We start from the raw sequence: 16,544 nt of genomic DNA, 5'->3' as shown, positions 1-16,544 counted from the left end.
TCTTTATTTCTATAGAGTCTTAATTCTGGTGGCCAAATTGTGTGAACAGATGATATTTTGAGTTTTAATATTCACAGTATTTTTAGTCTGGTGTTAAACACGGGCCGTTACTATTTCACTCAGACTGGGTGAAAAATGTGGCTTTGCATTCCACAGGCTACCACACACAGATTTTCTGCTATATATATATATATACAGGTGCATCTCACAAAATTAGATTATCATCCAATACAAAAGGTGAAACTCGTATATTATGAAGAGTCATTACACACAGAGTGATCTATTTCACGTGTTTATTTCTGTTAATGTTGATGATTATGGCTTACAGCCAATGAAAACCCAAAAGTCATTCTCTCAAAAAATTAGAATACTTTATAACACCAGCTTGAAAATTGATTTTATAATCCAAAATGTTGGCCTACTGAAATGTATGTTCAGTAAATGCACTCAATACTTGGTCGGGGCTCCTTTTGTATCAATTACTGCTTCAATGTGGCATGACATGGAGGCGAGCAGCCTGTGGCCCTGAGAGGTGCTATGGAATCCCAAGTTGCAGAGATTCTCTATGGGGATAAGGTCAGGTGAATTTGCTTGCCTATCAAGCACAGTGATACTGTTGTTTTTAAACCTTCACTCATTGTGGAAACTTCACACTAGACCTTGAAATCAAGGTCTCAGAGTCTGGAGGAAGAGTGGAGACACCACAATCCAAGCTGCTTGAGGTCTAGTGTGAAGTTCCTATAATCAGTGATGGTTTGGGGAGCCATGTCATCTGCTGGTGTAGGTCCACTGTTTTTTACCAAGACCAAAGTCAGTTCATCCGTCTACCAGGAGATTTTTAGAGCACTTCATGCTTCCATCTGCCAACAAGCTTTTTTGGAGATGGAAATTTCATTCTCCAGCAGGACTTGGCACCTGTCCACACTAAGAAAAGTACCAATACCTGGTTTAAAAAAACCCAGTATCACTGTACTCGATTGGCGAGCGAACTCTCCTGACCTTAACCCCATAGAGAATTAAGAGGTTAGGAGGAAGATGAGAGACACCAGACCTAACAATGCAGACGAGCTGAACGCTGCTGTCAAAGCAACCTGAGCTTCCATAACCCCTCAGCAGTGCCACAGGCTGCTCGCCTCCATGCCACGCCACATTGATGCAGAAATTGATGCAAAAGGAGCCCGACCAAGTATTGAGTGCATTTACTGAACATACATTTCAGTAGGACAACATTTCAGATTTTACAATCATTTTTCAAGCTGGTGTTATAAAGTATTCTAATTTACTGAGATAGTGACTTCTGGGTTTTCATTGGCTGCAAGCCATAATCATCAACAATAACAGAAATAAACATGTGAAATAGATCACTCTGATTGTAACGACTCTATAATATATGAGCATCACCTTTTGTATTGAAGAACTGAAATAAATTAACTTTTTGATGATATTCTAATTTTGTGAGAAGAATCTGTGTATATATATATATATATATATATATATATATATATATATATATATATATATATATATATAAACAACGACAAAGCAAAGTCCAGCAATAACGTGAGCAATCCAGGATGCTGTTAAAAAAATTTTTCTTTTTATTCATAAATCCATTAAAATGCAATGGTCCAAGCAGTTCAAAACAGCAATAACGCAGAAAAGTCGTGCAGATAGGACTACGCGTTTCAGCGGTAGAACCCGCCTTCTTCACGGTCCAGAATATATATATATAGAGAGAGAGAGAGATGTAAAAAAAAACAAAAAACTGAATAGTGTAAAATAATAAATCTCCTCATATGTTTCCCTTATTATCTCCAGTAATTGTATTATTACCCAGGATTTTTATGATGTTACATCGGCTCATCTTCTCATTCAGGTCTCTACAATATCGGATCCTCTCAGTGAAGATCTTCTACATAAGAGAATTTTCCTGATTTACCCATCAAAGATAGATATGGACAGAGACAAGATGGCGGAGAGGATATTACACCTCACCCTAGAGATCCTCTTCCGGCTTACTGGAGAGGTGAGAGATTCTGATGACGTCACATTACATCATTCTTTTCTATGGGAATAACAGATGGACAGAACTGGAGAGGTGAGGACTCTGGAAATGTCTGTAGTGAGATTTATTAATGTGTCTCTCCATAACCAGGATTACACAGTAGTGAAGAAGACCTCTAGTGAGCGCTGTCAGGACCCTGTGTCTGAGGGATGGGGAAGAGCCCTGAGCCCAATCACGGGGCCTCCACCTCACACCCTGATACATGAGGACATCAATGACCAGAAGATTCTAGACCTCATCTACAAGATGATTGAGCTGCTGACTGGAGAGGTGACACTGCTGGGAATGCTGGGACATAATACAGTAACGCTATGATGGGATCGGGGGATGACGGTATCATTGTATGTGTCAGGTTCCTATAAGGTGTCAGGATGTCGCTATCTATTTCTCCATGGAGGAGTGGGAGTATTTAGAAGGACACAGAGATCTGTACAAGGACGTCGTCATAATGGAGGTTCCCCAGTCCCTCACATCACCAGGTAATAGACAGGACTAAATACACACGGCCTATAATTATCTGTTTGTGAAGAATGAATTCAGTCCCTGTATGTGTTTCCTCCAGATCTATCCAGTAAGAGGACAACACCAGAGAGATGTCCCCGTCCTCTTCTTCCACAGGACTGTAAACAAGAAGATCCCATTGTTCCTCAGGATCATCAGGTAGATGGAGAGAAGGTGTCGAGATCTCCCCTATGATGTGTAGATGGCTGTGAAGGTCTTGTGCTCAGTCTTGTTTTATCCTCCAGTATTATATGTTTTGGAAAAGTAAATGATATTTTTCCGGCACACTGACCAGTTAAAATGAAAAAAGTTTATTTGGACATGATTAAAAATAAAACAATAAAAACACCCTGACCAAGGGCGTACCTTTGCACCAGAATCGCTTCAGTTGTTTTTATTGTTTTATTTTTAATCATGTCCAAATAAACTATTTTCATTTTAACTAGTCGGTGTGCCGGAAAAATATCCTTTTCTTTTCCTACGTTTCCTGAATGCACCAGCAGGATCGGCATCCACCAGACACATGCTAGCAATCTCGCTTGGATTCCAGCTGGATACTACCCACATGGAGACTCCCTGTCCCTCCTCCCTGCCTATTATTTGTTTTATACTTGTGTAATGAGAAAGGTGGAGATGACAGGATTAGAGCTGATCATAGATGTGACTTCTCCATCTGTCTGTGACTTTTACAATATTTGTTTCAGGGTGAAGATCTGAGCCATATTAATACCACAGAGAAATATGTGAGGGGTGGTGAGTGGTGTAAAGAGGAGATTCCCACATATGACTACCCAGGTGAGTAGTAACCACTAAATGCAGAGAAGTCACAGATTCCTTTATCGGTGGTGTAGTCCTGTCATGTCACAATCGTGTGATCACCATTTTGCCTCTGGACCACAACATTCTCCTCCACCCAAAACTGTTCTAATGACTTTGGGCATTAAAAGTCTTTTTCTGTAGAACTTGCCACCTGGAGGATCCACCTACCCCCTGAAATTAGAAGATGCTGACTGTTACCTGCCCAGATCTGTAAACTACAGTGGGGAAAAAAAGTATTTAGTCAGTGAGCAATAGTGCAAGTTCCACCACTTAAAAAGATGAGAGGCGTCTGTAATTTACATCATAGGTAGACCTCAACTATGGGAGACAAACTGAGAAAAAAAAATCCAGAAAATCACATTGTCTGTTTTTTTTTTTTCATTTTATTTGCATATTATGGTGGAAAATAAGTATTTGGTCAGAAACAAGCAATCAAGATTTCTGGCTCTCACAGACCTGTAACTTCTTCTTTAAGAGTCTCCTCTTTCCTCCACTCATTACCTGTAGTAATGGCACCTGTTTAAACTTGTTATCAGTATAAAAAGACACCTGTGCACACCCTCAAACAGTCTGACTCCAAACTCCACTATGGTGAAGACCAAAGAGCTGTCAAAGGACACCAGAAACAAAATTGTAGCCCTGCACCAGGCTGGGAAGACTGAATCTGCAATAGCCAACCAGCTTGGAGTGAAGAAATCAACTGTGGGAGCAATAATTAGAAAATGGAAGACATACAAGACCACTGATAATCTCCCTCGATCTGGTGCTCCACGCAAAATCCCACCCCGTGGGGTCAGAATGATCACAAGAACGGTGAGCAAAAATCCCAGAACCACGCGGGGGGACCTAGTGAATGAACTGCAGAGAGCTGGGACCAATGTAACAAGGCCTACCATAAGTAACACACTACGCCACCATGGACTCAGATCCTGCAGTGCCAGACGTGTCCCACTGCTTAAGCCTGTACATGTCCGGGCCCGTCTGAAGTTTGCTAGAGAGCATTTGGATGATCCAGAGGAGTTTTGGGAGAATGTCCTATGGTCTGATGAAACCAAACTGGAACTGTTTGGTAGAAACACAACTTGTCGTGTTTGGAGGAAAAAGAATACTGAGTTGCATCCATCAAACACCATACCTACTGTAACGCATGGTGGTGGAAACATCATGCTTTGGGGCTGTTTCTCTTCAAAGGGGCCAGGACGACTGATCCGGGTACATGAAAGAATGAATGGGGCCATGTATCGTGAGATTTTGAGTGCAAACCTCCTTCCATCAGCAAGGGCATTGATGATGAAACGTGGCTGGGTCTTTCAACATGACAATGATCCAAAGCACACCGCCAGGGCAACGAAGGAGTGGCTTCGTAAGAAGCATTTCAAGGTCCTGGAGTGGCCTAGCCAGTCTCCAGATCTCAACCCTATAGAAAACCTTTGGAGGGAGTTGAAAGTCCGTGTTGCCAAGCGAAAAGCCAAAAACATCACTGCTCTAGAGGAGATCTGCATGGAGGAATGGGCCAACATACCAACAACAGTGTGTGGCAACCTTGTGAAGACTTACAGAAAACGTTTGACCTCTGTCATTGCCAACAAAGGATATATCACAAAGTATTGAGATGAAATTTTGTTTCTGACCAAATACTTATTTTCCACCATAATATGCAAATAAAATGAAAAAAAAACAGACAAGGTGATTTTCTGGATTTTTTTTTCTCAGTTTGTCTCCCATAGTTGAGGTCTACCTATGATGTAAATTACAGACGCCTCTCATCTTTTTAAGTGGTGGAACTTGCACTATTGCTGACTGACTAAATACTTTTTTGCCCCACTGTATATAGACAAATAACCCTACACAACCAGGTCCAGTCTTTCTGGCCAAACTTCACTTTTATGATTGACATCAATAAATGTGCAGTGAGTTTAAGTGTGAATTTCTGTACAATCAGGGCCGGCATTAGGGGAAGGCAGACCAGGCCCCCGCTCCCCCTGGAGCCCCCAACTATCAGCACATCACGCAGCAGCTATGGGGCCCGTGAGGCAGGGGGGCCCGTCTGCCCCCAGCGCCGACTCCCCCTGCTGTTGCCGCATTGAACTATACTGGCGTCTGCCGGTACAGTTCAATGCAATGATGGAGGAGAGAGCGCCAGCTGATGCTCCCTCTCCTATCATTCCCCGCTCTGCCTCTGACACTGAATGTACGCGATGACGTCATTGCACACTCACAGTGTGCCAGGCAGAGGAGCCGCTGAGACAGGAGCCGGGAGCAGCGCAGGCACGAGCAGAGGTGAGGAGTGTGTTTTTTTTGTTTTTTTTTAATATAACAGTGAGTACTGGACTGTGGGGCCATTCTCCGGGTGGGAGGAGATGTGGGCTGTGCTATATCGTATGTGGGCTGTGCTATATCCTATGTGGGCTGTGCTATATACTATGCGGGCTGTGCTATATATACTATGCAGGCTGTTCTATATACTATGCAGGTTGTGTTATATACTATGTGGGCTGTGCTATATACTATGCGGGCCGTGTTATATCCTATGTGGGCCGTGTTGTATACTATGAGGGCTGTGTTATATACTATGTGGGCTGTGCTATATACTACATGGGCTTCGCTATATACTATGTGGCTGTGTTATATACTATGTGGCTGTGCTATATACTACGTGGGCTGTGCTATATACTACGTGGGCTGTGTTATATACTACGTGGGCTGTGTTATATACTACATGGCTGTGCTATCTAATATATAAAGCTCAAGTGTGTGTATGTATGTGTGTATGTCCGGGATTGGCATGCAAACCGTCGCAGCTACAGCCACCAAATTTGGCACAGTCACACGTCTGGACCCCGAGAGCGTCCTAGGCTATGTTGTGAGACGAAATTTTAACCCCGCGCGTTCCAATTCACCAAACAATTTTGCCCCTATCTACATAATGGGGAAAAAGTGTGTGTGTGTATCAAGCCCCGTCCCTCATTATGATGTCTTGATGGTTGCCATGGCGAAGCTGATGTCATCATAGGTTGCAAGCCCCACCTCTTATTATGATGTCATAATGGTTGACTATGGGTTGGAGGATGTGTGATGGGTATATGGGCACTGGACTATGGGATGGAGGATATGTATGACGGGTATATGGGCACGGGACTATGGGATGGAGGATGTGTGATGGGTATATGGGAACTGGACTATGGGATGGAGGATATGTATGATGGGTATATGGGCACGGGACTATGGGATGGCGGATATGTATGATGGGTATATGGACACGGGACTATGGGATGGAGGATATGTATGATGGGTATATGGGCATGGGACTATGAGATGAAGGATGTGTGATGGGTATATGGGCATGAGACTATGGGATCGTGGATATGTATGATGGGTATATGGGCACAGGACTATGGGATGGAGGATAATTATAATTTGTTATAACTAACCACAGTTAGATACTATGCCCAGGCAGCGCCGGGCTCTTCAGCTAGTATGCTATGTAGGCTGTGTTATATACTATGTGGCTGTGTTATATACTATGTGGGCTGTGCTATATACTACGTGGGCTGTGTTATATACTATGTGTGCTGTGTTATATACTACGTGGCTATGCTATATACTACATGGGCTGTGTTATATACTACGTGGCTGTGCTATATACCATATGGGCTGTGTTATATACTACATGGCTGTGCTATATGCTATGTGGGCTGTGTTATATACTATGTGGGCTGTGTTATATACTATGTGGGCTGTGTTATATACTATGTGGCTGTGTTATATACTATGTGGCTGTGCTGTATACTACGTGGGCTGTTATATACTATTGGGAGGTATATTATATTCTATGCGGGAGGCTGTGTTATATACTATGGGGGGTATATTATATTCTGTGGGGGAGGCTGTGTTATATACTATGGGGGGTATATTATATTCTATGGGGGAGGCTGTGTTATATACTATGTGGCTGTGTTAAATACTATGGGGGCTACATTATATTCTTTGGGGGGCTACATTATATTCTATGGGGAGGTGGGCTCTATTATAATCTATGGGGGATACATTATATTCCATGGGGGGCTGCATTAAATTTTATGAGAGAGGATTGCATCATACTCTGATGGGGCTACATTATATTCTATGGGGAGGTGGGCTGCATTATATTCTATTCGGGGCTACATTATATTCTATGGGGGCTGTATTATATTTATTCTATGAGGGGTGATTGCATCATACTCTATGAGTGGGCTACATTATAGTTTATGAGTAGGGCTGCATTATATTTTATGGGGGGATTACATTATACTCTGTGGGGTGGTTGCATTATACTCTGTGGGGTGGTTGCATTATACTTTGTGAGGTGGCTGCATTATACTATATGTGGGCTGCAGTATACTGTATCGAGGACTATGGGGAATACATTATACTATATGAAGAACTATGGGTTGCATTATACTGTATCGAGGACTATGGGGAATACATTATACTATATGAAGAACTATGGGGTGCATTATACTATGGGAAGTGAATTGTACTACATGGATCACTATGGCGGTGCATTATACTATACGGAGCACTATGAGGAGTGTATTATACTATGTTGAGGACTGAGCTGTTTATTTTAATACATGGAGGACTATGAGGAGTGTATTATACTATATGGAGGACTGAGTGTATTTTAATATATGGAGGACTATGGGGCACATTATATTATATGGAGGACTATGGGAAATGTATAATACTATATTGAGGACTATGGGGAGTGTATTTTAATATATGGAGGACTATGGGGCACATTATATAATATGGAGGACTATGGGGTGTGCATTTTACAATATTGAGGACTGTGGTGTACATTATAATATATAGATGACTATGGGGTGTATTATACTAAACAAGCAAAATGCTGCATATTCATCGAGGGATTGGATAGTTTATGCCGGAACAAAAATCCTTGTTCTCAGCAGCACATCGCCCGGTGTAAGCTGCAGATGTGCTGCTAATAACATGATACTGGATGGGGACAGATTGCTCTATTAGTGTTTATTCTGCCCCCATCATTCTTTCTCAGCCGATGGAAAGAGGCCGGGAAACAAGTGTTGAACGACTTCAATATTGTCGATCACGCTTGTTTAGCGGCCTGAACTCAGCGCATGTAACTACAACCGAAATGCTTCTGTGTGATGTGCAATATGTTAACATTTGGGGCCCCATTTTAAACTTTGCCTAGGGCCCCACTTTGCCTAAAACAGGCCCTGTGTACAATGTTTCCCTTTATCCTGACTTTTCAATTTATTTTAAAACCAACTAACTTCAAGGAGAATTGTGAGGTAAACCACATAAAAGACATTACACCTGTGCCATGATATATCTCTAAGCGGAGCGTGGCTGATGGCTGTAATATACATTTATTCCCGCCTGCAGGAGATGTGTTGGCATGGCTCGAGCCCTGGTTTCATGGAATCACTCCACGTCATAAATTCCATTATGTTTTCAATCCTAAGGAATTCAGATTAATGCACAATCTCTCCTGAAATAGGGGCACCAATACTTTCTCTACTCTTATCTTTGACTATCTAATATTTATTTTTGAAACTCATCTGACTGAAAATATTGGCTCTTATGATAGTTTAGATTGCCAAGAACCACCAAGCCCCATTCTGTAATTACTCTAGAGAGGTTTCACGACTACTCATTTATTACTGATGAAGACTGTTGAGTATGATCATTTCAGTAGATGTGTTATTGTCTATAGTCACAGTTTTTGACTACAATAGATAGTGTCCAAAATACTCTGATAACCATTTCCCGCAGTAAGTTTTGTGTTCCTAATCAGGGCCCATTTTTCAAATCTGACGTGTGTCACTCTATTTGGTGATAATTTTAGAATTCTTCAGAAAATATAAGCCCCAAATTTTTCACTTTCACAAAGGGGAATAGCAAACAGATGGACCTCACAAATTATTTTACAATTTCTCTTGTATCCGACAATACCCTATATATGGTTGTGCACTACTGTCTGGGAACATGGCAGGATTGAGAAGGGAAGGAGCGCCATTTAGCTATTTGAATCCAGATCTTACTGGAATAGTTTGCAGACACAATGTATTAGGAGCAGTGTTTGGGATCACCTGGCAGCTCAAAAGATGCCCACCATGAACAGGTTTGGCGCTATCTACTCCATTTTTCTGATCCCTGGGATTGTCTTGCTCATCACCCAATTAACACCGCTACATGGATCTGGACTTACATAGAGACCCCCAGGCTTGGGCCATAGTGTTGCCTGCTGTTCGGTTGTGTAAAATAGGAAGAACAATAGTTAGTGTCACAACTGCGACCGCGGACGGGGCCGAGCCATCGCCTCCACGTCGGCCGACCACTCCGACGTGGGGCGTGCGTCCCAGGTGGGGAGAGAATGTGGACCCACTGGACCACAGGGGGGACCCGGACTAGGGAAGGGTAGCGACCGAGGTCTGTGACAGCTGAGCATGTGGACGAGGTGGCAGAACGACATGACACCACACAACTTCAGGTATAGACATAAAGTTTACTCGAAGACAAAACAAAGTACATAAACAGAACATAATGCCAGGCTCCCGATTCCGCACATCAGGGAAGGGTACATGTCTCAGGATAACAGACGAAGGCAGGAGGACATCACGGGTTGATGCAGTCCAGGGTTGTTTGGCACGGGCATACTAGGGCGGCCTCTCTCTCAGGCCTCAGGCGTAGCAGAAGCTCAGCAGGAGAACATCAGATACTGACCTCAGACGATGGCAGGGGTCATCACGGGTTGATGCAGTCCAGGGTCATCTGGCATGGGCATATCAGGACGGCCTCTCTCTCAGGCCTCATGCATAGCACTGGCTCAGCATGAGAACATCAGACACACACCCAGGACAGACGTCAGACGATGGCAAGAGTCATCATGGGTTGATGCAGTCCAGGATCCTCTGGCACGGGCATACTAGGATGGCCTCTCTCTCAGGCCTCAGGCATAGCACAGGCTCAGCAGGAGAACATCAGACACCGATCCCAGAAGGACATCATCACACAGGCAGGGCATCAGGAACACGGACTGGACATCAGGACACCAGGACATCGGGGCTCAGGCAGGACATCAGGTCTCAGGCAGGACATCCGGAGTCGGATCTCAGATAGGGCATCAGCACACTGGCATCAGACTCCGGATATCTGACCACAATCAACAGGCTACGGATATCAGGCTGCGGACATCAGGCCGCAGTCATCAGGCTCCGGACCAATGGCAGCGATCAGCAGGCTCCAGACATCGGGCAGAGAAGCATAGGATCCAGACATCAGGCACAGCACATCTGGAAGAGGTCGTCAGACACCGAACATCAGGCCGCGGTCATCAGGCTCCGGACAAGAGACCATGGTCATCAGGCTCCGGACATCTGGCAGTGACCTAAAAAGGAACCCAAGCGGTCTGGTGCAAGCCCGGCCGGGTTGGACTGGAACCGGCCGGGGATTGCACTGAATAACAAGCTGAGCACAGAGTAGCAGAAACTCAGCGGGCAGACCAGGCTCCTACTTCCAAGATGAACCCAGGTTAGATCACAGAAAATCAGGTAGCAAAGAGTCACAGTCACTGGGCACAGGGTTCAAGACACGGAAGGACCTCAGGAACATCATAAAGAGGACACAGTTCAAACAGGGTCAGGTACAGGAGCCGATCCAGGATTCAGGGAACAAGACACAACATGGACAGACCTGGATATGCAGCCTCCAGGAAAGGCGGTCTGGGTATTATGCCCCCAGAGCAGGCGGAGAAACAAGACACAATTCAGACAGGGTCAGGTACAGGAACAGATCCAGGGAACAAGACACAACATGGACGGGCCTGGATATGCAGCCTCCAGGAAAGGCGATCTGGGTATTATGCCCCCCAGAGCAAGCGGAGAAACAAGACACAATTCAGACAGGGTCAGGTACAGGAACAGATCCAGGATCCAGGGAACAAGGCACAACATGGACAGGCCTGGATATGCAGCCTCCAGGAAAGGCAATCTGGGTATTATGCCCCCAGAGCAAGAGGAGAAACAAGACACAGTTCAGACAGGGACAAAGAGCATCAGCTCCCCCAGAACTGATCACAATCAGAGCAGGAGCTGAACATACAAACTCACATGGCTAGGTTCAGGAACTCAATGCGAAGCTTTGGCAACGCCCCACAGGGCAGGGAACTTTTATATAGGAACTGCCTCACAGCAATAGGCTGGAGCAGCAATTGTAGCACACACCCATTCCTCATAAAAGCAGGGGAGGTGTGACCGCGCGCACCCTAAGCAAAGCCAGACACTAATCAGCATTGCAAAGGACACCTGGCAAGAGCTGCAAGCCTGAACACATGTGGCAAGCCACAGACAGTGCAGAGGACCTTTTAATCCATGAATAGCTTTCCACAGCAGCAGCCAGGGACCGCACAAGGGGTGGTCAGGCAGTGCAGCGGAGCCACACACACATGTATGGCTACGCAGCGGAGCAGGGAACTGAGCAGCATCCATAACGGTAACATGCAATATCCCTGCTAATTAGGGGAAAGGAGCAAAGGGTTAATGCAGAGACATGCAGAGTAACACCGGAGAAACAAGATACAGACATACCGGCGTTACAGTTAGGAAACCGGGTCAGAACAAGTAAGACAGAGAAAATACAAAATCAGAAGGCGCAATAGTAGTCAGCAAACAGGCTGAGATAACAACAGGAAACAAATACACAAGCTGGGAGCAGAGCATAGAGGACTGAATCAAAGGAGAACAAGGTTGTATCTGGCAGCTTCCTTCAATATGATTCGATCTTTAGTAAAATATGGTGCTATCCAGTTGGCCAAATTAGGAAGCAGATTACTTCAGCTGGACAACACATACACCCATACTGCCAGAGTGGATTGCACTACTTGCCACAGGCACCATCATCTTAGTGTCTGAATCGAGCCTACATCGTCCAGAGCTTCTGATTCCAACGTTTACTCCATAACCATCCCCACCTGCCATGTGAATAAAGACTCACCTGGTGACAAAAGCAGACATTGTAGGACCAGATCTCAGAATAGATGTGACACCATCTGCAGAAGGCCTAATATGAAAAAATGTCAGTAAACCAGAGCAGTAGAAATCCCCAAAAGGTGACTCCATTTTAGAAATTGTAACCCTCAGATAATTAATCTATTGGAGTAGTGACTATTTTTGATTCCACAGGCACTTTCTGGAAATTAGCACACAGGGAGAAAAAAAATTGCAAATATGCCTGTTAAGGGGCAGTAGGGGGGAAACAGGTGATGTGGAAGCGGGGCCCCTGAACTGCCCCTCTGGCTAAGGAGTTGCCCTGACTTTCCTTAACTTGGGGGTACACTTAAAGGTAGTGAGGCCCAAGTCCCCGACCTGTCCCTGACTCCTGTTTAGCCCTGAGCTAAATCCCCAACCCCCTCCCCAGGAGGTGAGACAGGGAAAAAGTGTACTACACCAATAACCCAAGCGAAAGATACAACAGACAGGGTGAAATAAAATAAAACTTAGTTTGCTCTGCTGCAATGCTCCTGTACTGCAGAGTAGCCACTTGACAACAACTGAAGCTCCACAGAACTCAGCTCCTGAACTCCAGCTTGGTTGGTCTCCCAAGAGCAAGTGTATAACCAACAGTGATTTCCAGCACCTGAACTCCTTTTATAGGAAGGAGGGTGAGTAGTCACCACCTGCCTAAATAATTAGTCACATGCAGTTTCCATGCATTAACCCCGGCAGCCACCGGGGTCAAAAACTGATATTTAACACCCGATGGGCAAAAAGAGAAAAAGGTTTAAATGTGAGGAAACACAGATCTGACACAGATCCAAAAAGTGGATCGTGACAATGCCACTTTATTACCCAACCAACACATAGTGTCCAGATTGTGCTCCAGGAGACACGCACACACTACAAATTACTTGGGTTCTTCTCACTATAGTAATGCCAAATACATGGATGCTAAATGTGGTTTGGGCACGCTGAAAGGTTCAGAAGCGAGAGGGATATTTGACTTTCGGAGAGTGGTTATTGGTGGATTGGTTAATGGAAGCCATGTTACTTTTCAAGAGCCTTTGAGCTACTAATAATGTGGAAACCTCTGTTTTTCCTCTAACAGATGATTGCCCAGAGTGGGGACTTTGTTTTTTTGTGCAATGAATAGAAGTTTTTATTGGTATTATGTTCGTCTACATAATGTTTCTTTGTGGCTTTTTGTTTCATATTTGGGAGGCAGAATGAACAAACAGTTGAACACCATGCTCTACTGGTTTATCCTATGAGATTTTCAATTAGACTGTGAGCTGGCATTGTCTTGGTGAAGAATTCAATATTTTTACGTAACTTGCCATTTTTACAGACAGTTTAAGTGGAAATGTTAAATGACATTCAAAGATATTTTATTCAAAAATAATAATTGGTTTATATCTTGGCAGATGACTGTACCAGGAGATCAGAGGGACAACTGACGTCTTCAATATTTAAATCAGATGATTTTGAGCTCCCACTGGATACAATTGAAGTAAATATTGTTACTCCAGATATACCATCATCCCTTCACAGCAAAGATCTGTCATCTGATCCTTTGAAACAGGTCCTGTCTTCTGATTCATTAGCGACAACTAAGAAAAATCAGAGTCACAAAATAAGTATTAAACATGGAAATACTCCTAAATCAAAGAAGCCATTTTCATGTTCAGAATATGGAAATAGTTTTCCCATCAAAAATTCTTTTCTTAAACATCCAAAAATTCACACAGTGGAGAAAAGATTTTCTTGTTCCAAGTGTGGGAAATGTTTTAAGCTCAAATCACATCTTGTTAGACACAAAAGAAGACACACAGGGGAGAAGCCTTTTTCCTGTTCAGAATGTGGGAAATGTTTTAACCAGAAATGGAGTCTTGTTACACACCAAAGAACCCACACAGGGGAGAAGCCTTTTTCCTGTTCAGAATGTGGGAAATGTTTTAATCAGAAATCAGCTTTGGTTACGCACCAGAGAACCCACTCAGGGGAGAAGCCTTGTTCCTGTTCAGAATGTGGGAAATGTTTTAACTTTAAAGGGAATCTTGTTATACACCAAAGAACCCACACAGGGGAGAAACCTTTTTCATGTTTAGAATGTGGGAAATGTTTTAACAAGAAATCATCTTTGGTTAAGCACCAGAGAACCCACACAGGGGAGAAGCCATTTTCCTGTTCAGAATGTAGGAAATGTTTTAATCAGAAATCGGCTTTGGTTACACACCAGAGAACCCACACAGGGGAGAAGCCTTTTTCCTGTTCAGAATGTGAGAAATGTTTTAACAAGAAATGGAATCTTGTTTTACACCAAAAAACTCACACAGGAGAGAAACCTTTTTCATGTTCAGAATGTGTCAAATGTTTTATCGAGAAATCAGCTTTGGTTAAGCACCAGAGAACCCACACAGGGGAGAAACCTTTTTCCTGTGCAGAATGTGGGAAATGTTTTAATCAGAAATCGGCTTTGGTTACGCACCAGAGAACCCACTCAGGGGAGAAACCTTTTTCCTGTACAGAATGTGGGAAATGTTTTAACCAGAAATCAGATCTCGTTATACACGAGAGAACTCACACAGGGGAGAAGCCTTTTTCATGTTCAGAATGTGGGAAATGTTTTGTAAGGAAATCATATCTTCTTAGTCACCAAACAATTCACACAGGGGACAAGCCTTTTTCATGTTCATAATGTAGGAAATGTTTTACACTAAAATGAACTCTTTAACATCAGAAAAGTCACAAAGGGGTGAAGTCTTTTTCAAGTTGGAAATGTTTTAGCCAAAAAATATATATCTTAACCCCTTTACTCCCAAGGGTGGTTTGCATGGGGCCAATTTTTACAATTCTGACCACTGTACCTTTATGAGGTAATAACTCTGGAACACTTACATGGATCCCGGTAATTTTGACATTGTTTTCTCGTGACATATTGTACTTCATGTTAGTGGTAAAATTTCATTCATATAACTTGTGTTTATTTGTGAAAAAAACGGAAATTTGGCGAAAATTTCGCAATTTTCCAAATTTGAATTTTTATGCCCTTAAATCACAGAGATATGGCACACAAAAAACTTAATAAGTAACATTTCCTACATGTTTACTTTACATCAGCAGAATCTTAGAACCAAATTTTTTTTCTGTTAGGAAGTTATAAGGGTTAAAAGTTGACCAGCGATTTCTCATTTTTACAACACCATTTTATTTTTAGGGACCACATCACATTTGAAGTCACTTTGAGGGGTCTATATGATAGAAAATACACAAAAGTGACACCATTGTAAAAACTGCACCCCTCAAGGTGCTCAAAACCATATTCAAGATGTTTATTAACCCTTCAGTTGCTTCACAGGAACTTTTTGAATGTTTAAATAAATGAACATTTAACTTTTTTCACAAAAAAAATTACTTCAGGTCCAATTTTTTTTATTTTACCAAGGGTAACAGGAGAAATTGGACTGCAAAAGTTATTGTGCAGTTTGTCTTTAGTACGCTGATACCTGATATGTGAGGGGGAACCGTTGTTTCGGCGCGTGGCAGAGCTCGAAGAGAACGAGCGCCGTTTGACTTTCTCAACGCAAAATTGGCTGGAATTGAGATCGGGCGCCATGTCACATTTGGAGAGCCCCTGATGTGCCTAAACAGTGGAAACCCCCGCGTGACCCCATTTTGGAAACTAGACCACCCAAGGAACTTATCTAGATGTGTGGTGAGAACTTTGAACCCCCAAGGGCTTCACAGAAGTTTATAACGTACTGCCGTACAATTAAAAAATCATATTTTTTCCAAAAAAATGATCTTTTCACCTCCAATTTTTATTTTCCCAAGGGAAACAGGACCCCAAAAGTTATTGTGCAATTTGTCCTGAGTACGCTGATACCCCATATGTGGGGGTAAACTACTATTTGGGCGCATGGCAGAGCTCGGAAGGATAGCAGTGCCATTTGACTTTTTTGGCTGGAATTGAGATCGGACGCCATGTTGCATTTGGAGAGCCCTGGATGTGCCTAATCAGTGGAAACCCCCTATAAATGACACCATTTTGGAAGCTAGACCCCCCAAAGGAACTTATCTAGATGTGTGGTGAGAACTTTGAATCCCCATGGGCTTCACATAAGTTTATAACGTACAGC

The 16,544-nt window shown here is 43.3% G+C and overlaps 2 protein-coding genes across 8 annotated transcripts in view; one reads left to right on the top strand and one right to left on the bottom strand.

Annotated features, from left to right (window-relative positions):
- Window positions 1-16,544, bottom strand: part of LOC141047286 (uncharacterized) — a 527,896-nt gene that overhangs the window by 236,255 nt on the left and 275,097 nt on the right. The window lies entirely within an intron of this gene.
- LOC141047344 (uncharacterized) overlaps window positions 1-16,544 on the top strand; it is a 549,461-nt gene that overhangs the window by 493,940 nt on the left and 38,977 nt on the right. The window contains exons 4-7 of the mRNA XM_073542405.1: window positions 2,418-2,544; window positions 2,628-2,725; window positions 3,271-3,361; window positions 13,830-15,095. Coding sequence (XP_073398506.1) covers window positions 2,418-2,544; window positions 2,628-2,725; window positions 3,271-3,361; window positions 13,830-15,095 — 1,582 coding nt within the window. The remainder of the gene's footprint in view (window positions 1-2,417; window positions 2,545-2,627; window positions 2,726-3,270; window positions 3,362-13,829; window positions 15,096-16,544) is intronic.

Source organism: Dendrobates tinctorius, unplaced genomic scaffold (genome assembly GCF_039654945.1).
Source record: "Dendrobates tinctorius isolate UK_male_01 unplaced genomic scaffold, ASM3965494v1 ptg000126l, whole genome shotgun sequence".
Lineage (NCBI taxonomy): Eukaryota > Metazoa > Chordata > Amphibia > Anura > Dendrobatidae > Dendrobates > Dendrobates tinctorius.
This window is presented reverse-complemented; position numbering and strand designations above follow the sequence as displayed.